Below are 26,366 nucleotides of genomic sequence, written 5' to 3' on the forward strand. Positions count from 1 at the left end.
CTTCACGTCAGCTGACTAAATCATGTGACCGCTCCTCGTTAGTGTCGCGCCATGACATGGGTTACACTTGGAGTTAAAAATGTGAGTAAAAAACAAAGAATATTTAAGAAGAATGTTGAAATATTTGGGAAAATAATTTAAAATAATTTAAAAAAATAGCAAAAATAGAGAAAAGTTGATATGCTTTTTCACTGATATCAAAGTTGTATACTTACATTTTTCACCATGTGGTCCAAGCTGGACCCCCCTGATGTGGATGGACCCTTTCACACAGGCACAGACCTGCCTCTGATAGTAGATAGTAGAAAAATAACCGGATCAACTTAATGAAGCTGTCTTTTGAGGGCAAGGCGTGGTTGTAAACAAGACATTGTGCGCTAAGAGCGATGGCACTGGGTCATTAGTGTCGAAGTCGCCCCACAACGTTGTGTACGACCATGTTTACATTCCGGGGAAGAGAGATGAGTTCCATCCTGTCTGCCTCTCTTCTTGTAAGATGCATTTGTTTTTCATTCATCAGTGTTGATTGGTGTAGAAAAGATAAGCACCTTCGTGTGACAGAACCCCGAGAAGCTGCTGAAGTGTCGCTCAGCATCACAGGAAGCGTGATTGCTCACAGTGCCCCCTTGTAAGGAGACATCTCCCCCCTGCCCCTCCTCGCTCAGTCGTCTTCTTTTCTTCTTGAAGCGTCGCCGGCTCACTCGTTGGTTGGTGTCACCGCATTGCTGTCGCGTCTTTTGTTTATGTAGCACCTCTGTAGCACTGCCAGCTGCGATGTTTGTCTTTGAACTACACACACAACCACACACACACAGGGACAATGTCTATGGCCGCCCATTAGAATTCCGCACCTCGTCCTGATCTGCCTCCAAGTCTGAATTACCCTCCTCCCCTTTAAGTTTCCCACTCGCAGCCATCCCGCCTTCACACAAGCAAACACTGACTGCCTGCACTGGCGGCGTTTAACACACTTTGGCATGACATGGCGGAACATACAAGCAGCTGCGGAGCCAGTGACTACACAATGACTACACACACTTCCTTTGCAACCTTCAACCCCGAGGGTCCAAAGTGAAGCCCGGGGGTCATTTGTTGGTTTTTATTTTTGACTATTCCATGAATATGTATATATATTTTTTCATGTTGTTTTCACCTCTAAATGCAATTTACTTATAAAAAACTATCCCTATATATAGTATAAAAAACTATCCTATATACACATACTGCAACAGTGTGTAGTTGATCATCGTTTGTGATGTCACCAACTAGTGGCCAGACATTCATATTACACTTGTTGAAAAACATGACGATGGACTTTCCTTTTTATTTGAATGCAACCTTGCCAAGGATGACACACTATCAGCATATACAGACACCCTCCCATTTTGTCTCATTAGATAGCTGTTGCTCCCGCAACACCACCAAAATACTAATAAATGTGTCCAATGCTCTCTAGCTGTGTGTGTTTGTGTGTGTGTGTGTGTGTGTGAGTGCCAGCAGCACACAGCACAAAAAGCAAAAACACTCGTCTTGTGGGAGAGCAAATTAGGGGCTAAAATGAGGGGGTTTCACCATGCTGGTACAAGAGGACCACAGCATGGAGCATGCTAGCTTAACTACACAAGGCTTGGTATTATAAAGTATACACACAGTATACACAACAACATGCCTATGGATGCACAACTAAAGATGTCTGCATAAATCAGAAAGAACTTCACTTTTTAGTCGGGAAGACTCAGCTTGCTTTGCTGTGACAGCACAAGACTTTTGTTTCATTCAGAAAACTAAGCCTTCTATGCCGCTTCTCCTATGCTGGAGCCTATCCCAGCTAGCTTTGGTACACTCTGGATTGGTCGCCAGCCAATCACAGGCCACATATAAACAACCCAAAACCCACACACGCATGGGGAGAACATGCCAACTCCGCAACAGAGATGCCCGAGCGGAGAATCGAACCCAATCTCCTGACTGAGTGGCCAACATACTAATCACTTGCCCACTGTACAATGCAATAAATTTAAACACAGAAGAAATAGTATAACAGATATTCCAACAAAATTAATGGGTATGCAAGATTTAAAGAAAAATATAAATTCATTCATTCATTCATTTTCTACCGCTTAAAAATTCAAATAAATAAAAAGAAATAATCTATAAATTTAAAGAAATACATCAAATAATATAAAAATATTGGAACAAAATTTCTACCTTCAAGGAAGATTTTTTAAAATATCAGAGTACTATAAATTTTAATAAATGATAAAAAATCATTAAAATACAACAAATAATATAAAAAAGATTGGAAATGAAATTGCTATGTCTCTGCAAGATAAAAATATTAAAAAAAGAGTGAGAATACTATGAATTTGAAATTCAAGCGTTTTTGTGCATCTTGAAAAGTGTATTATTCGGTCTCGAGCACTGATTAGTGCGAAAGCCCTATTGCAATCAAAATTTATCATTATTATTATTATTACGATCAAACTTTTTTGCTGGTACCATTGATACCTTTAAAATACCTTTCACTGGAGCCATGGGGTCTCAGTGTGCACGTTGAAGTAGATAAACGTGTGCGTGGGCGTTGTGTGTGTGTGTGTGTGTGTGTGTGTGTGTGTGCGCGTGTGTGCATTATCTCTCTGGGCTAATTGAGCAATTTCACCGGGGGTGCATCTGCTTTTAAGGTCAGGGAACAAGGTGCTCTCCCGAGCAGTGAAATCCTGCGCTATCCTCCCACAAACACTTTTATAATTGTGGCAGCTTTATTTGTAAAAGCAAAAACACTCTTGAGGTGCTCACACTTTTTTTGAACACCCACTAATCGCTCGCCTGTATGCACACGCCGTACTGGGCCTGCGCTGGCATTAAAAGGCTTCATTCATTCACTTTCTTTTCATTCTGGGCTCGTCCAATCTCAATGACAATGCCGCAAGGACGTGTAAATAAAATGTTCCTGTGGCTTTTCTGAATAAAAGTGCCGGATGACATCCTTAGAATGTCTGCATACTTAATTAGGAGCTCTAAATATGGAAAAAAGTCCAAACATCTGCATTTCCGCAATTAGCCAATGGCAATTGGCAATGGCAAGTGGCAATGTTTAGCTCCTTGTTTGAATGCATTTTGGGTGTTTGCCATCTCTGGCAGCCTTTGAGTCAACCGACGGTGTCCGAAGTGTCAATAAATCTAATTTAACATAAAAAAAAAATGTCAGGAGAAAAAGAAAAATCAACAGTAAAGAAAGTACATAAATTCAAAATATTATGGGAAAAATTCAGAACTCTGAAAAAGTTGAAGTAGTTGTAAAATTACAGCAGCAGAAATTGAAAAAAAAAAAAAACTAGAATAAAATAAAAATATTAAGACAAAAACGTTGTATTGTACAGATTTTGGAAGATGATTAAAGTTAAAAGCAGAGCCAGTAAAAAAAATGTGACAATAGTAACAGAAAAAAAGTTGTAATTTCACGAGAAAAAGTCAGAATTTTACGAGAATAAAGTCTTATTATGAGAAAAAAAAATAACGTAACATAACTTTTAATGAAATCCAAATAAAATAACATAACTTTAGGAAAATTAGTTATGGAAAAGGTTATAATTTTAAAATGTTATATTACGAGAACAACTTTTATGAAGATCATTTTTAAAATTAATTTACGTTTTTAAAAACTAAAGAAAAAAACCTGCAAAAATGTGAAAAAAGTTGACACCAACATGACACTAATACCGATATGGCAAAGTTGAAACGCAGGAAACTGGAAAATAGCACAAGACACACGTATGGATCTTGCATGTGTATACTGTCTGTGCCGGCATGCGTGAATGCTGAGCCACCCCCCCCCCCAAAAAAAAATGGGTAAAAAACAAAGCACACAACAACACTGCTGGCCTTGTGTGTTTGTCCATGCAGACGTTCTGCGAGTGCGTCCCCGGGTCCTCGCAGCTCAAACATCGCTGGTCCGACTCTGAAAGTACCAGGGAGACTCCGGCCAAGGTAAGGCCCCCGCCCCACCACAACCCGGCCGCCGTCGTAACACTTTGGGAGCAGGCGCTCCTGCCATTATTCCCCGATGTACAGATTGAAATCGTATTGATTGATAGCGATAGCTTTGAACATTCTCTTCATTTGCATGCTGGAATTAACGGATCGAGTTACCATGAAGATGAAAGCGTCACGCTGCGAACCCGCCTGGAAGCCTGCCGCGATTCCAGTCATCTAATTGGCCTACCGTCCGAGACGCGGACGACGACATCCCCTGGAGAGCCCGCCTCTCATTCCCCTTTGCGAGCCATCCACTCATATTCCCCTGTGGTCCTGTTAAATCCCGCCGCATGGCGCCAGCACAGGCGGGAGCGGTTCTAAAGAGCTCAGCTGCCGTTGACAGACTGGGCTCCTGCTGACAAGATTGAGAGATTCATTTACAAAAAGAAAAGAAAATGTTAACATGTTGTCATTTTTCCATCAGCGGCGCCAAAGTTACCGCAGGCACCTTGGAGAAAAGTTCAATGGAGAAGTTAGCAATCAAATGATGTCACATCTTTACGCCGCTTATATTCCTTAGTTAGCTTTAGGCTGCTAGGTTATTTATGCGCTGGGTAAACGTATCATTTATATGAACAGACCTGCTGCTCAATGCAAAATGAGCTCCATTAACACGCCGTCTTTCCGCCCATCAGGTGCTCAAAGTGCTGGTGCAATGTTGCTTCACTCATGTATTTGCATCAAGACCAAGGCTGGGGGGCCCTTCATCCCTTCCAGGCCTGAGAGTGGGAAAGGGTGCAGGTTTAATGACCACATTTCATTTGAATGTACAGTATTGATGTCCTTGGACATACCGGTTGCCCAGCTCGTATAATTCCACATTATAGCGAGTGGTCGCCGCGTTACAGTCATGGCCAAACGTTTTGACAATGACACATCATTTTCATAAAGTCTGCTGCCTCTGTTTTTATGATGGAAATTTGCATAAAGTTCATAGGGATCCAATATACATTTTGGAATAAATAAATTGAATATTTTTATAGTCTGGGCATAGAAAACCTGTTAAAGACTTTCTAAATATGTTTTTTTTTTATCATTATTAGAGCCCTGTTGACATGATATAACACCCCTAGAGTCACCTTTACACTCCTTTTATTCTTTGTTTACACCACACTGGGCATATTTTAAGTTGCAGCAACCTGAGACGGCTGCGAGCTAGCAAGGCAGCAAGCTAACCCGCTAGCCTTGAATTAGAAGCCAAAGATTTACCACTTCCACATGGAATGGGAGGAGTGTCTCAATGTTTTGTGTCATTACTGCCACCCAGTGACCAGAATACGACATCATATACTCCATACTATATGACGTGTATTCATTATGTTTTGATAGAACATAGTCTACAAACAAACAGCCATTAATCAATATAGCAAGGGAATGATAATCGAACTGCAATATTGTGATAGATATACTCCAGAATGTTACGGAGAGTGGTAAAATTAATGGCAACTCAAAAATTACTTAATCCCCCACACAAAAAACATTTCCACTGCATTTCAGCCCTGCCACAAAAGGACCAGCTGCCATTGTGAGGGTGATTGTGGTTAATATTGGTGAAATATATAGTATAATATATAGTATAAAATAGCAGCTGGACCCAACTGCTTGCTTTTGAATGAAACCGGCAAAAGACAGCAGGCTATATTTCGTATTCATCTCGACAGTAAGAGAAAATTTCCACTACAAACACGGTGTCAGAAGTGGGATCCCTCGGCGGAGAGACCAAAAGGCATTTCGACGGCTCAGCCAAGGGTTTAGTAGTTTAGCCTTTACCACCTGACAGAATTTCCACTCTGGCGACTTATACAAAACGTGCACCTATTTTTTCTGGGAAATGACTCGATAGCGACATGAGCCGAGGGGAAAAAACCCTGTCCTGCGCCGCCATGATGGGCCTGACCTTCAATAATGTTGAGCTAGGACTTGCACTTTTATGGGCACTGATTAGCTTCATTTCGACTGCCATTCAGTCACCTTGCACTTTTGAAGCCTGTGTCAGCTTATACCAAAAACACATCTGCACCACAACGCACGCTTCTTTCCTCCCGGGTTCCCGACACGTCCTTTCACCGCAGTCTGTGATAATCAATCTTTTAGTTTTGCCAGGATTAAAGTCAAGTACGAGTGCAAGTATAATCAGCCATCTCTGCCTTACATGGCTGTGCTTTCACTGTGTGATTAGATTATCACAAAGCTACTTATGTTCGCATCTGTCCCGGAACATGCCCCCCCCTACCCCCAGTCCGTGCGTCGCACTGCCGACCCAGTCGCTGTATATCTCTCCCGTGTTAGCGTAACGGCCCGGGAAGCAGGCAATGAATGTTTACTGCGGTGCTGCTCGGCTGATGGCCTCGGCACGTCGGTGATAAAGCTCAGGAAAACTCTGCTATCGCTACGGTGACGCTACGCTGCAGTGGCAGTGGCGAGGGCATTATGCGGCCAAATGTGCATGCCAGACGAGAGTGCAGTGGATGGGAAGTTGCTGTACCTGGATTGGAGTAGTTTCAAGTCCTTTGACATTACAGCAGCACCGTGACGACCTTTTTCAGGTAGAACCAGATAAAAACCAAAGGTTGCAACTTTGCTATTTTGATGTATTGTAAAGCAACACGTAGATACGCTAAGAAGTAGGAAAAAAATACAGCTTTGGGATATAGTTGAAAAAGCATATTACTTTGCTCTTTTTTTAAACTTTTCCTCCACAAATATTACAATTCTTTTCTTAAATAATCTTTGTAAGTTTTCTTCTCATAATATTATAACTTCATTCCCATATTTTGACTTTATACCCATAACATCATACATTTCCCAATCTTCTTCCCAAAATTAATTTTGTTTTGTTTCTCATAATATTTATACGACTTGGTTATTGTTTTGTATTTGTATTTTGTATGTTTTCAATTAAATGATTCCACTCTATTCTACTTAAATTTCATTATTCTTCCTCGTAAAATTGTGAACTTTTTTCTTTTAATATTTTAACATTATTCTCAGAAAAAACAACATTTATTAATTCCCATTTCTGTTTTTTTTATTTTTATTTTCCAATTTGTGTTTCAACTTTTGTTTTGTAAAGTTTCGTCTCCTAATTTTGACTTTATTCCCAGGATATTTTCACTTTTCACGCAGCATAATTCTTCAAAAAATACTACTCTATACATTGTTTGATATTTATAGTGTTTTAATCTATTTTTTAATCTATTTTTAATCTATTCTACTAAAATGTAATTTGTTGAGTAATTTTCTATTCTTGTTTTAATATTCTCACATAATTATAACTTTTTCAGCAACCTAACATGAATTTGTTGTCTTCATTACAACATTTAAAAAATATTTTTTTCAATATTTCAACTTTATGCTACTTAAACATTTTTGAGATTACAACTTTTTCCCTAATATTTTGATATTCCATTTTTGCTGTTGTTAGATGATATTTCCACACAGCCACGGTCAGTTGAATGAGCTAAGTAGCAAGTACGTACAGTAACTAAGTTGCTGTTGCTTGTTATGTCCACACAGTTATGTATTGCATTTGAGCCAACATTGGTGTAAACAAACAACGTCATATGAGGACATATACGTAGATCGGGAAAGCAATCAAGGGTTCGCTGCTTTTGAACTCATTAGTGCTGCTTTTTTGTCACCCGCACGCGGCTCACTGGGTCGTTTCCTCCTTTCCAAGCCAATTGATTTCCTCCACATTAAAGAAACCATAAAGCTCTCCCTCGTAAAGCATTTACCGTCAGCTGTCTGCAAGCTCGCTGGTCTGCGCGCGGGCTGCTTATTTACATATTAATAAGCTGGTGCTGGCTCACGCTGGCACATACAAACATTGAACAGTCCCTTCTTGCAAAGATTGCATCCTCCTGTGTGGACGACACAATAATAAGAAATCATAGGCTGATTCATTCCGGCAAAGCGAGGAGTTTGTAATCACGTCGAGTACACGCCGGCATGTATTGCTCTCCCACGTTCGTCGCACGTCTGTCGTGGCTCCAATGGAGTCACAAATGGTCAAACATGCGGCCATCTTTATGTGTTTGTTAATGGACACCACATTTCCAGAAGACGTCTCCTTTTTTTGCTCATCGCATTCTTGGCACAATGAGTCAATTTCACCCACGCGGCCCATATTTTGCGTACTTTTAATGTTGTTTTTTTGTCAATCTTTTTCCTTCCTGTGCTTTGATTACGCTGGTTCATAAGGTGCCGCACGCTAGCGTCCTGTTGGGGTTTAACTGACCAAAAGGATCAATTTTTTCATCTTTTTATGAATGATATGTCATGGCATCCAATAGACCAGAGGCCCCCAATTGGCACTGTGATGGCGTTGTTAAAACAACAGCAAAAACATCTTTCTTTTATGGCGCTTAATTGGTTCCAGCCTTTCAGCCATGAAAGAGAATTCCTGATTCATAAATGGAATCTTTTCATACTTAGGGCATAGAAGATATGCTTACTACCTTCTAAATACTTATTTGTTACAATATTGGAGTCCTCCAGACGTGAAATAACACCCCTATATTCACCTTTACACTCATATTACCCAATATAGCAGACATAATAAGAGAAAATAAGTAAGTAAGAGCCGTGTGTTACTATAAATGTGTTCCTGAGGGGAGGCAGGAAGACAGGAAGTGATCTTCAGAGTTGAGTTTCAGCTTTTTCATCACCGTCTTCATCCTCTGAATGCATTTATACTTGAATTAGGCAACAAAAATAAGTAACATTTGCTTAAAAATGCATATTTTTAAATTAATAATAGGTCATATTCAATATAGTATATATTATAGGGGTATATATTACACACAGTAGTGTATTTTAGTGGTGCAACAATCCAGAAAAATGTACAGTTTGGTTTGATTTGATACTATAGCGTCACAGGTCGATATTTGTCAGATTAAAAAAGAAAATTTCACGCTGTTATAAAAAAATAAAATAAATAATTCACACATAATTCAATACTATTCATATACATATCCAATATATGTATGTATATAATAAGTACATGAATACAATACAGCCGAAGTCAAGTCAACACATGAACTAATTAAGCCACAAGGAGCTTTTATTCAATACATGATAAAATAACATCAACAATAATAAGTATGTGTAGAAAAACACATTTCCGTAATGGAGTTCAGGGCACAAACGGCCATTGATTTTACTGAATTCAACAAGCTCAGTTATGAAAGCATAACCTATCGCTTGCTGCTTTTTACACTTTACGCTTTTGAAAATGTCCCAAAAATAGGAACTACTTTTCCTTCTTCCTCACGTCTTGTCTCCTCGCTTCCTCTCCACAGAGGATGAGCTGCAGCTACCTGCTCTGCACCATCCTGCTCTTCGTGGCCGTCCTGCTGGCTGTCACCGTGACCGGCACCATCCTCTTTATGAACCACAATCAGGCGCCCCCCATGTCGGACGGCATCCCGCACATTTCCACCAACCAGGACGAAGCCAACGCGCTGGTGACGGTGGAGCGAGGCGACGGCTCCCGCATCAACATCTTCATCGATCCCAACTGTCCCGACTACAGTAGCAACTTTTTGCGCCTGGAAGGGGTGCAGACGTCCCTGCTGCACTCGCTCACCGACCACGACTCGGATCTGAAGTCGGTGAAAGGTCAGGACCGGGCTCTTCTGGTCAATCTGGCCGAGGAGGTGGCCAAGCTGTCTGCTCATGCCGGACAGCTGAAGATGGACTACGAGTCTCTGCGTAGGGGGCAAGGCAGCCTGGGCCAAGACCTCAACACCCTGCAGACCGAGCAGGGGCGCCTCATACAGGTACAGGTTTTCCATTTACTCTTAAAATATTTAAGATCACAGAATCTTGGCAAATATGTGGATTGAATGAATCAATCTTGATGGCAGAGGCAAAAAAGCTTTCTCTCTTTGAAGACCATCTTGGGCCAGACCTTTACATCTGGATCCAGGTCTCAGGCGAAAACATTGGCTTGCTCTTTTTACTTCCTCCCTTCTTCTGATCCGTCCTGTTTGCTGCCAAAGCTCCAGGTTACTGATGGCGTTCAGCCATGGTACTCTTAGGTTCTCCTGGTAAAGAATGGTGGATGGTGACCACTGTTCTCCAGGCCTACCATGGACTTAAAGATCCTGATCTTGGTGTTCAAGGCAGCTCAGAGGCTCCCCAGATATTCCTAAACCGGTGGGAAACTGGAAGCAAATCGCAAACATGTTACGCTTCCCACTTATCCGAGGTCGGGTAGCAGAGGAAACAACCTAAGCTGCCTGGCGGATCCCGAGGCGTTCTAAGACCAGTTGAGAGACATAGTCTCTCTAACGTGTTCTGGGTCTTCATAGACCACAACCTGTATACTTATATGGATGTGTGTTGAGCACCTATCCAAGGTTTCTCCTGGATTGGACTGTGGTTGTCACCCAGCTACCCGATGTTGACTAATTTTGACCACTTCCACCTCGTCCTTTGCATCACTCCTCAAAGCTCAAGATCATAAGTGAGGGTAGTAACAAAGTTCGAGCGGTGAATTGAGAGCTTTGCATTTGGCCTCGCCACAACGGGCCGATGCAGAATCTGAAAATGAAGCGCTCTTCAGCCATTTCATTTATTTTAGTTAGTTTTCCAAGGTTCTTGATAAGGGGCATCGATTTGAGTGCCCATTACCACTCGCAGGAACACATTGGCCTTTCTGTGTTGCTTTGATATCCGCAGCATGTCCGTAGCAAACGATTTACCTGCTTCGGCATTCCCCCTGTGCCTCCGACATTCGGCTCCGGAGAAGTAACTTTCCAACTGTTCCAACTCCAACGTTGCATGGAAACAAACTATCAATGTGAATTGATCGTGCAGAGCCTCCAAATGTCTGGTGGCTCATTAGATTGTTTTAGTTTTCACTGATTTTTATGTATTTTGTCATCTTATTTCTCAATGTCAAGTCAACCGTGCTAATTTGCGGTATGTGCAAGCCCGGGACTGGCATCCGTACATTCCAACTGGAGCTTTCCAGGGAGTATACCTTCTTCAGTCAACTGATTGAAGATGGAATCGCATGGGTGGCGATGTAGCGGGGAGGAATATCCTACCCACTATTCAATACATTCATGATTTGCACATAAATTTTGCAAGATAACACACAGTTAGTGGAGACGTGCACGGCTCCGAGACTGGATGAAAAGATAATGAAAAGCCTTTTAGTTTCACACTGTCCACATTGATTTATTGATGACGCCTTTCCGAAATAAGCGTGTCAAATCGGCTGCAGCCTCTCAATTCAGCACTAACTAGATTTCATAGCTGACAGTCAGGAAGCTTAAACAAGTCAAACGTACAAAACACGCAGCTGAATGTGCTCCTCGCCAATCCTCCCTCCAAGCTAGGCCGCTTTAGCTCAGGCTGCCGTATTGTTTACACGTCATCTAGAACGTCGTGGAATTGATGTGAATGGATGTGCTTTGCCTCAGAGGGCTCCGAGCATCCACTGGTAGAACAGCGGAAGCAAAACGAGGTCTCAGTCCCTCCGTTGACGCTAATGTGGCCGAGGTGGCACGGCAGAGTGGGCAACCTCGGCCGGGAGGAGGAAGAGGAGGAGGAGGGGGTGGCGGTCCAGACAATCCAGATGATTGATTACGTCTTGTGAGGCGAAGCACATCCGCTGTTCCTGCCAGGCGCTGTGGTGTGACTGTATGATCTATGAGCCACCTGTGGCCAGGATTCTGATTTACACAATGACACTCATGCTGACTGTGCCAGCGTTGGTAATGACTCACTTGTGTGTGTGTGTCACACAGCGCCGTGCCACGGCAGACCAGCAACTTTCTCTAAGAAACGTTTGCTGCTAAACAAAAGCTACTAACCCTGCAGCCATCTTTGCAAACATCCTCTAGCGGGTGCATTTTTTACTTTGTTTTGTCGTGGGTTACATTATTGAGGTACAGTGATGGGAAAATTAATTTTGGATGGTAAACAAAGGACGGTGTCCAAGAAGGTGTCACAGACATTCTGGTTTTATCGAGTGGCTCAGATATGAACCGTAATTGCATCCTGCCATATTACGATTTGCAGCGGAAGCTATTATTGATGCGCTGTTTGCAGAAAACGCACACAACAGATAATACTGACAAAGTACAGGAACACTGGAAATACAATAACACGTGTTACCTTTTGTGTCCGCCGCTATCACGCGTGTTAATTACTGTGGGACGACTGCTGTTTTTGCTTCTAACAATACATCAGCTGCAATGCTAAATAATGTTCTTAGGTTAATTACCGTTTTTTCCGGACTATAAGTCACACTTTTTGTCATAGGTTGGCTGTTCCTGCGACTTATACTCCAGAGCGACTTATAAATGAAAAAAAAACTGTTTATATTACATAAACCCTAGATGTGTTTATTTTTTGTGTAGCTGAATAACCATTGTGTTAGCATATCTTACTTATTTATTCGGCCCGTTCTCTATTCTTTTATTAATGTTAGGACTTGCCTTCCAAGAGGATGTAATGTCTGTTTTGGTCAAGTAGTTTGTAAAATAAATTACCCGCAAAAAATGCAACTTATAATCCAGTGCGACTTATGTATGTTTTTTTCTACCTAATTATGCATTTTTGGCCTTTTACGACTGATCCTCCGGAGCGACTTATAGTCCAGAAAATATGGTATGTATTGATATCCAAAAATCATGCGGTGTCCAGTCATCACCATTGTTATCACTGATCTATTTCATTGATATTTCTGTAAACAACTTCTTGCGGTGGCTATTGTCTCATCAATGTAACATTACTGACAGCCAATGACTATTCTACAATGCTAAAAACAATCAAATGCTAAGATACTTTATTAATCCCGAAAAGAAATTCACTTTCCCAGCAGCTCTGCAAAAATATCATAATGAACTTTGTCACAAAAGCTGCAGGGAGGATTGACTTGCTCGGTCTTTCAGTGCAGCAAGGCAGTGGTAGTAATCTGCCACTGAAACCGTTCTTCTGCTGGGAGATGATGAATGCCATATAGTTGTATTTGAGTTCATTTGCACATTTTTATGATTGAAAATGCTTAATTTAGGCCAAAATTAATGATATGAATATTTTCTATTAGCTACCAGCATCCTTTCAATTTCTTAAAAAAAAAGATCTGGGATATCAATAATTTAATTCCCCAAAGGTTGAAGCATGTTTGTTTGTTTGTTTTAATCACTTCATCTGTGTAATTTCCACCCACTCAAATCCATACAAAAAACACTCGGAATGTGGCCTCGGAATGAATCATCTTAACTACATGCAGGACCGTCCCTGACCAAACTGAGGCTGAATTTTCATAGAGGTGAGTATATGTGCAGACAAATAGTGAGCAAGACGTTCAATAAATAATAATCAGGGCCGCTGGTCCACATCTAGACATTCCGTCTGGTGATTAGCTGGCTAGCGTCTGGTGTATAGCGTATACCCACCATCACGAATGGAAGCACGAACCTCCTCTTCTTTTCTCATTTTCGGCCCTTTGAAATGAGTTGTGGAAAGCTTTGTAGATCTTCCAGAATCTGCACCCATTTCAGCTGCATTTCCTTAATGTTTTAATTTATTGCACCCACGGCCCGCCTCAGGGTAGTGTGATTGATCCCACTCAGCTAGTACAGCTAACCACTTGTACCAGAGCATGCCCATATAAGGGCGTTATATCCCTCAGCATTTCAACAAACATGACCTCAAATGAATGGAGGTATCAAAAGTATCAATATTTAGATTTCAGGATCAATTTCAGGACAGGAAAAGCTGGTCGGACGAGAAGCCGAACCATATTAAATGCTACTAAATGCTTGTTTGGCTGGCAAACTTAAGTCGCCTTGGAGTTTTGGCCCCCTGTGCGATTGAGTTTGACACCCCAGACTGAAATGAATGAACATTAAGGTCACTGGCGCCGATACGCGTCGTGCTGGATGAAGTGAGTGGAAGTACAATACAATCGTCCTCAAGATGTTTATTGGTCTTGACACAAGGTCCTTTGAGGAGACATAATGAGCAGGAAAAGCTTGTCGTGGAGGTCCAGCCAAGACTGCGACTGCAATTAACTTTGAAAGCTCAATGAGATAACGATGGCTAATGATAATTGGATCATTGGCGGATAACGATAAAAGTCACATCATATATTAAAACCCGAGTCAATTAAGCAAATGGGCAGCCTGGAAGATTTAGTTCATCAAATGGATTGGGGTGGAATACAAAAGGACTCTGAAATGTACTTCCAAGCAGACAGAGCCATGACTTTTCGGTCACCCGTGAATGAGGACGCATGTCCTACAGTAGGTACAGTAGGACCCCCAGCAATACCCCAAACATATGCTCCCATTCACGGATGATAACGAGCGTTTAATGACCTGATAATGGCTGAATCTGCTGACTTTATTCCGCCAGCCAGTGTGAAGGCTGTCTAATGAGAACTAATTACATCATGATCCTAATTGATGAGCCGCTCCAGACGCCACACGATAAGACGGCAGACATGTGAAGCTATAGGGCACGAGAAGTTTCAAACGGAACAATAACTACAGAGCGTCATTTTGCATGAACAACAAGGGATTGCGGTACGTAATCAATATTTAATAGTAATCCATTAACAAGCTCAACGTGTCGCATAACCTTTTATCGTGTTGATTCTTGGAGTGATTTCCGTCGGGTGTGTCGTTTTTGCCCACGGCTGAGCGCTCTAATCCCAAGTTTGCAATGTGCATGATAGTGTTATTGTGTTGTGAGATTAAATCATCCAAAAGCAACTCCAGTAAGAATAGCAAACGTTATAAGCCAAGGAATACAGTCAATATAGTCATGCTGTTTTGTGTCCTATTATTAGTCTAAAAACATGCATTTTTATGTCTTTTTGTAACTAAACTAAAGATTGTCAAGTATAAAAAAGGCTAAATGAAATACAAATACAGTGGTATGGTATTTTTATATGTGAGGGGATATCACACGGTTACATTCGCATGGTTCAACATATCTGAAAAGGAGTAGGAAGAAGCAGAGTTTAGCCCTTCCCCATGTCTGATAAATTCACGATAATTCTTTCACAACATCACTTTTACTTGTCGACACTTGCAATATTTCATTTTCCGACATTTGTCATGTACATATTTGTTCCACTTCTTGGATGAAAGGATGGTGTCCAAAAAAATCAAGAGTAGTATTAAAGGAATAAATTAAATTGCCAACATCAAACTCAAACCAAAAGAGTCTAGAGTCTAACCAAAGCATATTTTCCCAAAGAAAATAAAATAAATCCAATTCATTTCTTATACCTACTGTGCCCTATGGCTGTTTTTTGACGGAAATATAATTTTATATAAATATAATTGAACAAAAAAACAGCAACAACAGCAAAATCTGCAGTAATTTTACAATTAAGAAAAAAAAAATTGTAATCTAAGAAGAAAAAGTATCATTTTACGAGGTGCGATAGATCCGATAGATTGGGTCTACAAGACGAAATGCGAATTGAACATTATTTTTAAGTACAATGAAAAACATATGTATGACAATATATTGCAATATCCTATTGTTCTACTATGTTACACTCTTCTGCGCTCACTCTGTGTGTATGCTAGCGGCCCCGCCTCCACCCTCTACCACAAAAGGAGCTTATTCCATTTATGTTGTTGTTCTATGGAACAAACATGCATTTGGAAATGTTTATTCATAAAACCCAGAAGAAACCTAGTTCTGATTTTATGACAATAAAGTAAAAAATTGTATTCTAATGGCAATAAAATGTAAGATTTTTTAAGAAAGTTAAAATATATTTTTTATAAAGTCTCAGATGAATCGATGAAAAACAAATCATTAGTTGCATCCCTAATGAAGTATATTATGGACTATTTGCTGTTTAAACATGCTCAGCAAGTATTACACGCGGTTGTGCAGGTGTGATGTGACCTGCAAATATAATTCCAGCAATTCTGTTCATTCGTTGCCGTCCCTGCAAGGCAGTTAAAAGTTTTATAGTTTTATTGTAAATTGCTGTCCTGCTTTCTTTAATCAAAACGTGGCCCAGTGATGTAATTTCCCTGCCGCTATCTATTATTGTTATTTTTTTTAATAAATAAAAATGCTTCTGGCAGGCAGGTAGCAGGAAACATTGTGTTCTTTTGCCCACGCTGGCATGCAGAACAGGCCACTTTTGAATTCAATGCAGGGACATTTATTTGTCTGCATGCTTCTCCGTGTGTGCGTGTGAAGGCTGTTCAATACGTCAGCGCTGCTGCCGCTGTTGATGTCTTTGTGTGGCGCTAATATGATTGCAGTGCAGCCTGCTGCGCCTCAGGTGCGTTGCCTAGTTATTGAGGCAGGGCGCTTCTGTCTGATACAGTTTGAACAGACAGACGTCGACCGGATGGAAAAGCTCTTGTATCTGACCGTGGCTTTGTGTGGCAAAGAATGAGGAAGAACACGTAACAAACCTGCAAACGTGTGCACAACGCCAAACACCTGGCAGAGCATGGCCGCCGGCCAACTGGGGTGGCGTGTCCAAACGAACCCCCCGCCCCCACCCCGCTCGCCAACGGAGGTGACCACGGACAGTCGCAGGGGTGTCACTCGGCCTGGAACACATTCATCACTGGCCTTCCCGCAGGGCTCTTGGCATTATGGGATGGCTGGCTCTTTTTTTGTCAGGATGAAACAACAGACTGTGCATTTCATTCAAAGAATTAGCCAAAAATACTGTATGTATTATAGGCTTGAAAATGGCGGGGGATAAGCTCCCAAAATAGCCCGCAATAAGTGAATACCGTTCGAATTTTAATGAATAACCTGCTAGGTTGGACAAGAGAAATTATGAAGTGACTCAGGCGTATGACCGTCATCATGTCACCATTCAGCTGTAGCGTTTTTGTATGCTTGTAGAACATATTGCTCCTGTCATTGTATTTTCCACACACAGTTAGCGTCCTCTCTTTCTTCTATTGTTTACAGTATTGGTGGTTAGCAATTAGCTCGTTTGGTAGCCATGACCACAACACGAGACGGCACAAAAGGAGATTGATTCATTGATAATGGTCTACAGCCAATTAGGACACAGAAGACAATAGGCGGTGCAACACCTAACTTCCCTTAATGCAATTCTTCTTAAAGAAACGGAAAAAACACTAAAATTGCACAAAAAAACAGCAAATCCATGAAAGGTGAACCGCGAGGGAACACTGGATGTGTTTTTCCCCATTTCTTGTCAAAGTCACCTTTTCCTGCCCTTCCTGTGTGTTCAAGGATGCAAGGATCAGATTAATGCCTTGGTCTCCAGTGATGGTTAATTATTCAATCTTGCTCAGCTGAAAACCGGTTAAGGTCTGCGCAAGTGTCGTTGATGGCAATGTCAAATATGAAGGAACCTGGAAGGTTGAACACAATTCATTTCAATATTTTGACTTTATTCTTGTAAAATTAATGCTGTTTTTTTGTCATTTTCAGTTTGTTTTGTAGTTTTCTTACAGGTGGTGATGCGTTCAAGCAAACTGGTAAACTCTCTTTTGGGAGTTCATGGAATAAATACTAGAATTAATGTTGTAAATGAAGTCAGGCCAGCAGAGAAGACTTGACTGACTACACACTATTGCTTATAAGCAAGAGTAATATCTAAAAATGTACTTCAAACAATCCTCCAACACCAACTATTTCTCCCTCTGTGTCTTAGCTGCTGTCGGACAGCCAGATCAACATGGTGAAGGTGGTCAACTCGGTGAGCGACGCTTTGAACGCCATGCAGAAGGAGAACGTGGGCCTGAAGGCTCGCACCAAGGCCGACCTGCAGAGGGCGCCGGCGAGGGGCGCCCGCTTCAAAGGCTGCTCCAACGGTAAGGAAGGAACACATTTAATCCCTACGTGTCTGCAAATTGATCTGAGCGTGCAGCTCGACTTTCCCCGCTGCTGCCTTCTCGCTGGCCTCCGCTCCATTATTCCGGGAAATGAAATTCCATTGTGGCGTGGAGGCGCTCGTCTCTCGTTGAGCTCGTCCTTGTTGACCAGAAGCCTTGGTAGATTTGTTGTTATTGTAGCAAAGAAATGACTGGAACACCACTGGGAGGGTGCGCTTGACAGAGAAGAAGATCTGCAGCATCTTTATTACATCCAGCAGCTAAAGAAGTGTGCACCATATCACAAGAACCACACGATGAGTCAAATGGTGTGTGAGAAGCAGAGAAACCGACAAAAAAAATCAGCTTGCAGACATAAAATGTGCTATACTCTAACACACATTTATTTTACTCTTGCAGTAAAGAACAGAAATACTAAATATGACTCATATTTTCACTTGAAATAATAATTATATTTTTCAACCTGCTGACATTTTGAACCAATTGGATTTGAGCAGCGAAGGCTCAGTGGTGCTGCACATGGAGAGAAAGATAAGGAAAGTGATATTTATGGAATAGAGACGGGAGGGAAAGTAACAGGTTTTCTTGTGGTGTGGCTGGAGGTGCTGTCCATGGTGCTGAAGGTTTGCCTGGAATTATTTACAACATACAGTATCCCACCTGTTTAGAGTGCAGCCCTCACTTTTCAACAAGCGTTTTATTATATCTTGTCAAGCTTACAATACTTTAGAGTAGCCTTTGTACAGCTTCCACCGAAAATAAGTCAACATGCCAGTAGTCTGAATACACTTCTTTTATTTCATGAGAGCGCCATTGTTATGTAGCACTGCCTTAACTCTCTTGGGCGTGGAATTGACCAGAAAGTTAGACACCTTGGAGGAGACACAGACTCAGCCAGGTAAAGTGTAAGTTACAAGGCAAAGACGAAGGTAAAGATGGTAAAAAAAAAAAAAAAGGTATTTAATGCTAACAAAATATGCTCACAGTGGAGGGAAAATCACAGTACAACAAAAGACAAAACACAGAAGGTCACGGGGGAGCTAAAAGTTCAACAAAAAGGCACAAAGCAGCAAACAAGGAAAAACTAGGCAGCTCAAGTATTCACAGGAAAGAGTAGTACCAAACAAAAGCGTATCAGGCATCAGGAGGCATGAACTATGCTGGTAAAACGAGAAGACAATCCGACAGAGGCTTGCTAGGCCGCATGGCATAAGAAGGACTAATTGGAGATTGGCTCCAGGTGTGCTGGACCAGATGATCCAGGGGGGAGGAGTCCAGTGCAGAACTGCAAGTAGACAGCAGCGGACCAAGCAGAGTGAATCATGACAATGTGTAAACAAACCATGTCCAACGCCAATGAGATTGAAAGGAGAGCGATCACACACGCTGCCATCGATAGGCTTAGCCTGTGACATTATCATATGGAGTCATCAATTGACTCCATATTTTACACACTATTTATCATTCTCACCATAATAACGGATAAAGTTATTAACTCAAAGTTGTTAACTCAATACGAAGGAATCTTTATTTATAAATTGAATATTTTTGGAAAGAGTGGTTAGTGTGCAGGCCACACAGCTAGGAGACCTGAGTTCAATTCCACCCTCGGCCATCTCTGTGTGGAGTTTACATGTTCTCCCCGTGCATGCGTGGGTTTTCTCCGGGTACTCCGGTTTCCTCCCCCATTCCAAAAACATGCTAGGTTAATTGGCAACTCCAAATTGTCCATAGGTATGAATGTGAGTGTGAATGGTTGTTTGTCTATATGTGCCCTGTGATTGGCTAGCCACCAGTGGGTGTACCCCGCCTCTCCCCTGAAGACAGCTGGGATAGGCCGCAGCACCGCTGCGAAATAAGCGGTAGAAAATGAACGAATGAATATTTTTGTAGTTAGAGCATAGAAATCCTATTCACAACCTTCTAAATATGATGTTAAACATTATTGGAGCCCTCTATACATGAGATAACACCCCTATAGTCACCTTTACACTCATATTACCCAATATTGTAGACATAAGACATCAATTGCTGTGGTTGAGGGGAGCTGAGTGGAGGGGGGACAGGAAAAGTTGAGCTTTGTTTTTTGAACAGTTGCTTGTGGTAGGGATGTTGTTGCGCCGATCAAGTCAGTAACATGACTTACCCCTAGTGACCAATATAGAATACTACAGCATCTTTAAATGCATCTTGTGAATGCTTTGTTTGTATTTCAGTTGCTTTTGCCGTTTTTATGCTAGGATATGCTTGACTTACCGTCATAAAAACGTCAAATTGGTACCCCAACAGAACGATGCTAAAGAGTAACATGGAACGGTTGGATAGCGTTTATTATTTGACGGTAGAAATGTACACTTGTATCCAGAACACTGCAGGGTTTCCCTTGCTGTCGAGCAAACATAAGTGTGATACTATCCCCATTTTTCTGAACTTTAAAAGAACTAAAAATAAATTAAGCAAAGTCTGTATGGCTACGAGGGCGTTTGCCGTGTCAAGCCGGCGCTGGTGGCCACGTCAGCTCCGCTGTGGCCGCTGGCGATGCTTGCCTTGTCAGAGGAATATGTCTCAGAAACTGACCGTGTTCTCATTATTTTCGACAAAGCCTTGCGGCTGCAGGTGTCCTGTTCACTCAGCTGTCTGTCAGGGCTTATAGGTCATCTTTCATAGCGGCACCCCCACCACCACGGCAGCCACTCACGCCTACTCGCACGCCTGTATCACAAAAGCGCGCTTAATGGCGACATACTGTTTGTGCGCATTGAAAGCAAAGCGTACAAGGTTATATGCTGTATAGTATTTAGTTAATGGCTAACCTCTACAATGGCTGTAATAATACGCAGGCAAGAATACAGGTGTCACCTTGACGAACGATGCAGTCAATTAAAGTCAGCATGGGGATGATTCAAGAAACTGGAAAGTAGCAGTCAGCAGCAGCCAATTCTCCTCGCGCATATCGCTGATGTGTTTTTCCATACACCCGACTGCTCCGCCGGCAACGAGGAAGGTAATAACGGCCTCGTTAAGGTCGGCTCGCCTTCGGACCGACAGCACAAAACAACACGTCTTCCTGGCTGTCACAGATGGAGCAGCTTGGAGGTTTCTGACGTGTGTCGCCGCAATGAAACATGTGACGCTCAAAATAATCTTTACCCCGTTTTTTTTTTTTTTTTTTACCTTGACGATTTTACACCAAACAGGAATGAGGTTTAAGGCATAAGCAAGAGAACTTTTTCTGCATCATGCAATCCCGAACTGAGTTATAGTCGTCAACAAAACGCTCACATGTGAGATGTTTACTTTCTTGGTCTCTACCTGCCAACTCTTCCATCAGGTTTTCTTGGAATCATTGTCACAGGTTTTGCAGAATCCAATGTGCAACCTGGGGGGCCATATGGGGCCCATGTTTGTTTTTTTAATTTAAAAACAAACAACAAAAAAGCAAAAATGTTACAATCTGCATTCATTTTACAAAAATAAAGTCAAAAATCTTAAGAGAAAAAAGTTGTAATCTAAAGAAAAGAAAATGTAATTTTACAACAAAACAAACAAAAAATAAACTTGTACTTTTTGGAAAGAAATTTTGAGGAAAAAGTTATAATATGGAATTAAAGTCAAAATATTATGGGAATATAACATTTGCTAGAATTGTTTTTTTATATAAAATTGTAAAAGATTAAAGTCAAAATATGCGAGAAAAAACTATATGAGAAAAAAGCTGCTGTTTTACAAGAATGAACTCAAAATATTAAGAGGAAAAAATGCCCTTTTAGAAGCATAAAGTTGAAATATTAAAGAAAAAGATGTTATTAAAAAAACAATTTAAATAAAGTTAGGTTGGGGAAAGATGGAAATATTCGGGGATTAAAGTCAACATGTGGAAATAAAGTCATAATAGAAGTAAACTGACAAGAAAAACGGTGAAATAGTTGGGGAAAGTAAAAAGCATCAATTTACAAAAAAATGTCAAAATATTAAGAGAAGAATTGTTATCTTATCATGTCTGTATTTTCTGAATATTTTGACTTTATTATCATAATATTATCACTCTGACCCAACTTCATTTCCCAAAAAAACAAACATGTAAAATTTATCCTCTTGCTGCAATTTTACAAAAAATTAAAGTCAAAATATTATGAGAAAAAATTGAAACGGTTGTCTTATTATGTCTGTATTTTCTGAATATTTTGACTTTACTATCATAATATTAGCACTTTTACCCAACTTCATTTCCCCAAAAACACATCACTTATGTAAAGGTAGAGTACGACCCCTCTGACGGAACATGACGAACCTTTCTTCGGGTCACGGTTCCCACTGTTACAACATTTCACCATGGACTCTTCTAAAAGTAGCAGCTTGTTTGTGAACACTCTTCCACCCATCCCTGACAAAACTCGATGGATCGGCTTCCAACAGTTGCAATAATCCCTTTAAAGGTAAAGTGTGACGCAACTTACTCAGGTGGGATTGCAGGGACAAGTTCCTGCTAAACTGTTAGCGAGGAGCCAGCATCTCTTAAGTAAAAAGTACCCAATGGAACTTGGAAAGCTTAATTTTCTTTCTAATGAAGAGAAAAACTTGTTCGTGTCCTCCGATGAGTTCATCTGAGTCTTATAGCAAATCTTTAGGGAATACGACTGCTTGGAAAATATGCAGGGAGGTGACGGAACCTTGCGTTAAAAAAAAAAATTCTCAAGAGTTGACCCGACAAGCAGCTCGCGTGAAAAACCTGTGACACTGTCGTCATTGCTAAGCTCCTCCACGGCTTTCTGGGGGAATAGATCCCGAGTCCCCTGTGTGGAATTGTCATGTCCAAGAGGGTTTCTGTTCCGTTATGCCTGGATGAAAGTCCACCGCAGAGAGAATTCCCTTGGTGTTTTTTTTTTATGCGGATATATCCTAATTAAGATACTCGTGTTTCTTTTGTCCTTCATTTCTATATCTCCAGCCGTCTAACTCGTAATAAGCATGGAAATTAATTCACTGGCGGTTAGCAAACTAGCTGAGACGGAACTGTCGAGAGACTTTTTCACTCACCCATACGTCGTCTCTTGTAGGCTCGCGTCCTCGTGACTGCGGCGACCTGTACGCCAGCGGCCAAAGAGAGGACGGTATCTACTCTGTCTTTCCCATCCACCATCCCACGGGATTCCAAGTCTACTGCGACATGACCACAGATGGAGGCGGCTGGACGGTGAGTTGACTTTTACACAGACAGATTTTTGAAACGTTTGAATGTAATATAACTAATACAAGAGTAGCCCACTGGAAAAGTCATTCACAGATGTCACAGCGGGAGGAGGAAAAACCACTAAACCACTAAAGTGGTCTTCTTCAGGATCACAATTGAACATCCTTATCATTTCTTTGTCACACACGTTGTCAGCCTCTCTCTCTGTCTGTCGTTGTCGTTCTCAGAGTCACTTTATCCTCTTCATCCAGCCTTTCGAGACCCTTTTGGTGATCATGGATGTTTGGCGGTACGAGCAGTCCAAACAGAAACCGGAGTCATTTTACACTTGATCAAACTTACTTAAAGGGAAACTACAAAACTAAATCCTTATTTGATACATGACCACATGTCTTTCCCTTTTATGTGTGTGCTAAAGATATTAAGAAAATTATGCAAAAAATGGATTGGACTGAAATAGAGTGGAATTTGGTTAGTTTGTGTGTTGCATTTTCTGCGACCAACTCATTAGCCTCGTTTACATTCCGAATGGAATCTTTCCGAATGACCTTTCTAAAAACAATGGTATACATGGAAAGGAATATTCCAATATCCTGTATACATGCGCCGCTATAATCAAACGGATGGAGTCGGAGTTTTTCTTTCACTTGTTGGAATAACTTTGCATTGCAAGTTTTCGTCCGTCCAGCCTTGAACTTTAGTTTGGATCAAAAACAAACTTTCCGCAGGAGTCCAGTGCCGATTTCTCACCTCCATTTTTAAAACTGAAGAACGTCTCGAGCTGCGTGTTACGTCATATCTGAGCATGCGCTGAAAGAACGCACTCGGGATGAATTTAAACATGAAAGATAAAATTCAACCTTACTACTATTCTATAATTAAAGTCAGGACATGTTTTATATGGATATATATTTTCTTTTTTAATAAAACTGGACTTATGAATAAAGTATATAGATTCTGTTCCACAGATGGTGGTAAAGCACATGAAAGCTGCTTGCCAGCCGCCAATAAACAACAGAAGAAGAAAAACACGAGGAAGAAGAACGCACCCTGACAACTTGCGAGTACAAGATACCTCAATCGGATTGGGGAAAGGAATATTCCACCCCAGTGAATCCCATTATATGTTCATTCAGATGGGCACTTTTCTTTCGGAATAAGGTTTATACAAAGATTAAATTCTTTCAATAAACCAAATGCAATTGGAATATTTGGGTCCATGTATACGTGGCTAATGACTATAACATGAAACATGAACATAAAAGCTCCACTCCAGGAACGCCCGTCCTTCCAGTCATTCCCTTAAATGCTGCAACGTCTGCATTCAGGTGTCTTCACACGCTATCTCTTGCTAGAAGAGAGGTTTTTTGTCGGATTGCGTTGCACTGGAAGAAGATATTTTCATTTGTTTAGGAGCACGCTAGCGACCTGTTCAAACATCTGGCAGCTCTGCGGCCTTGCTGGAGTGCAAACACACTTTTGTTGTTGTGGCTGTGCTGGAGCCGACGAGGTGAACAAACATTGACACGGTTTCAAGTTATATTTGGAAGTGTGGCTTTAATGTATTTCACCGTGCACACACACACACACACACACACACAAAGGCATGTTGCTTGGAGGCATTTATTTCAGTTTGTTCTGAAGTGTAGACGTCCTCAGGGGGGACGCGAGCTGACTCCCTGCAACATCTTTATGTATTTGAATTGCGACACTTTTCAGGAGTGTGTTCCAAGGCTGATTTTTTTGGAATCTGCCCAAACCACAAATCAAGGATATGGACACATACACACGCAAACACACACACACAAAAAACACTCATATACTGTAAATCATTGCTCCTCACTAAGAACTTGATAGAAATAATTGCTTCCTTTCATGTCTGCCAACCAGTGCATGGAAACGGGCCGCGTGTGCGCTTTAAAGGGAATAAATGAATCTGCTGCATTTACATTTTAATAAAGCTAATTTCCGCTGCCGTCGTCTCACCATTGAAGGCCATTTGAAAGTTCGTTTTGAAGAATTCTTCAGCTGAGCGCGTCAACTCTCACACGTTTCGACAACAATCTCATGCAAATGTGTCATCTCAAATTCACATGACAGAAAATCTTCATCTTTGTTACAGATGTAAATATATTGTATGTGTAAAAAAACACAAAAAAACATTTTGCGGCTGTGGGCAACCTCCTGATTCACAGTTTATGAAGCTCAAGTGTTAACATATGCTATCCGGTGGTGCTGTTCTTGAATTTTTTGGGTTTCAAAAATTGTAATTTTGAGCCATACAACGTATCATCTCTCTCAAGCCGCCCATGATTGGTGGAAACGTGTAGTGCCATCCATACTGGATGTGTCGACACTGAGAAAAGAGGGTGAGGGAGGGATCTCACACACAGCACGGCCTTGAGCGCACACACGGAACGGAGGGAGACGAGAGAAAACTGAAAGAAAGTTGCTCCATAAAGTGAGACGACAAGTTGCAAACAAAAGCTGAGGCACTTTGTGTTCCTCAATGCCAATCGTTCATAAAGACTAGCAAAAAGTTGATTCATTTATAACTGGAAATATTTTCATCTTTCTAAATAGAGCTTTTAACATTTAGAGCTCTGGAGACTTGTAATAACACCCCTATAGTCAGCTTTACACTCCTATTAACCAATAAAGTACGTGTATATAGTAAACATTGAATATAATGAGAATTTTGACACATATTTGGTGAGTCGAGCCGAGAGAACCGACTCCCTTAAAAGAACCGACATTTTTTTTTTTTACATACATTTTACATTTTTTACATTTTTTTTAACAAAAAAAAAAAAGAACCAACATTTGCATCACTACTTTTAAAGCCTTTCAATGCTACCTGGATTTACCTGCAATTATCTGTAGTTGCATAATTTATAGTAAGGATCTCAGCATTTCGTCTGCGGAAGAAATGACTGAAAGCGTTTTCCTCGGCGCCGTACACGCGTCTCGTCTACGTGACAGTGAATTTGCGAGACGGGAAAGGTCGTAGCCTCCAATCATCAAATAAAAGGCGGACTGTCGTAGTGACAGAGTGCTTAGCGCAGCATGACGGAATAGAGCTGCATGGCGGCCTGTCAGTCAGTCAGCCAGCGCCATGGCATGTCAACGTCGCGTGTGATTTGTGCGCCGACTTTAAAACCAGGCAGCCGGCACCGATGCTTCACGGCACCTTTTGCACGCCGTCTTCTAATAGGATGCGCTCCTCCGATGCCGGAATGATAGCAGCTGCTGATCCTTCCTGGTGTGCTGAGCTGATTGCCATCACGCTTGATCCTCATTAGGAGATCAAC

At 41.3% G+C, this 26,366-nt stretch overlaps 1 protein-coding gene across 2 annotated transcripts in view; it reads left to right on the forward strand.

Moving 5' to 3' along the window:
• The window catches only part of fibcd1b (fibrinogen C domain containing 1b), a 97,235-nt gene that overhangs the window by 23,614 nt on the left and 47,255 nt on the right, over window positions 1-26,366 (forward strand). Inside the window, exons 2-5 of one of the 2 annotated variants that reach the window (XM_058054082.1) lie at window positions 3,904-3,987; window positions 9,339-9,818; window positions 17,684-17,843; window positions 22,922-23,058. In XM_058054082.1, coding sequence (XP_057910065.1) covers window positions 3,904-3,987; window positions 9,339-9,818; window positions 17,684-17,843; window positions 22,922-23,058 — 861 coding nt within the window. The remainder of the gene's footprint in view (window positions 1-3,903; window positions 3,988-9,338; window positions 9,819-17,683; window positions 17,844-22,921; window positions 23,059-26,366) is intronic. The other variant, XM_058054083.1, reaches the window with a different exon arrangement.

The sequence above is a fragment of the Doryrhamphus excisus genome, chromosome 2 (assembly GCF_030265055.1).
Source record: "Doryrhamphus excisus isolate RoL2022-K1 chromosome 2, RoL_Dexc_1.0, whole genome shotgun sequence".
Taxonomy (NCBI): domain Eukaryota; kingdom Metazoa; phylum Chordata; class Actinopteri; order Syngnathiformes; family Syngnathidae; genus Doryrhamphus; species Doryrhamphus excisus.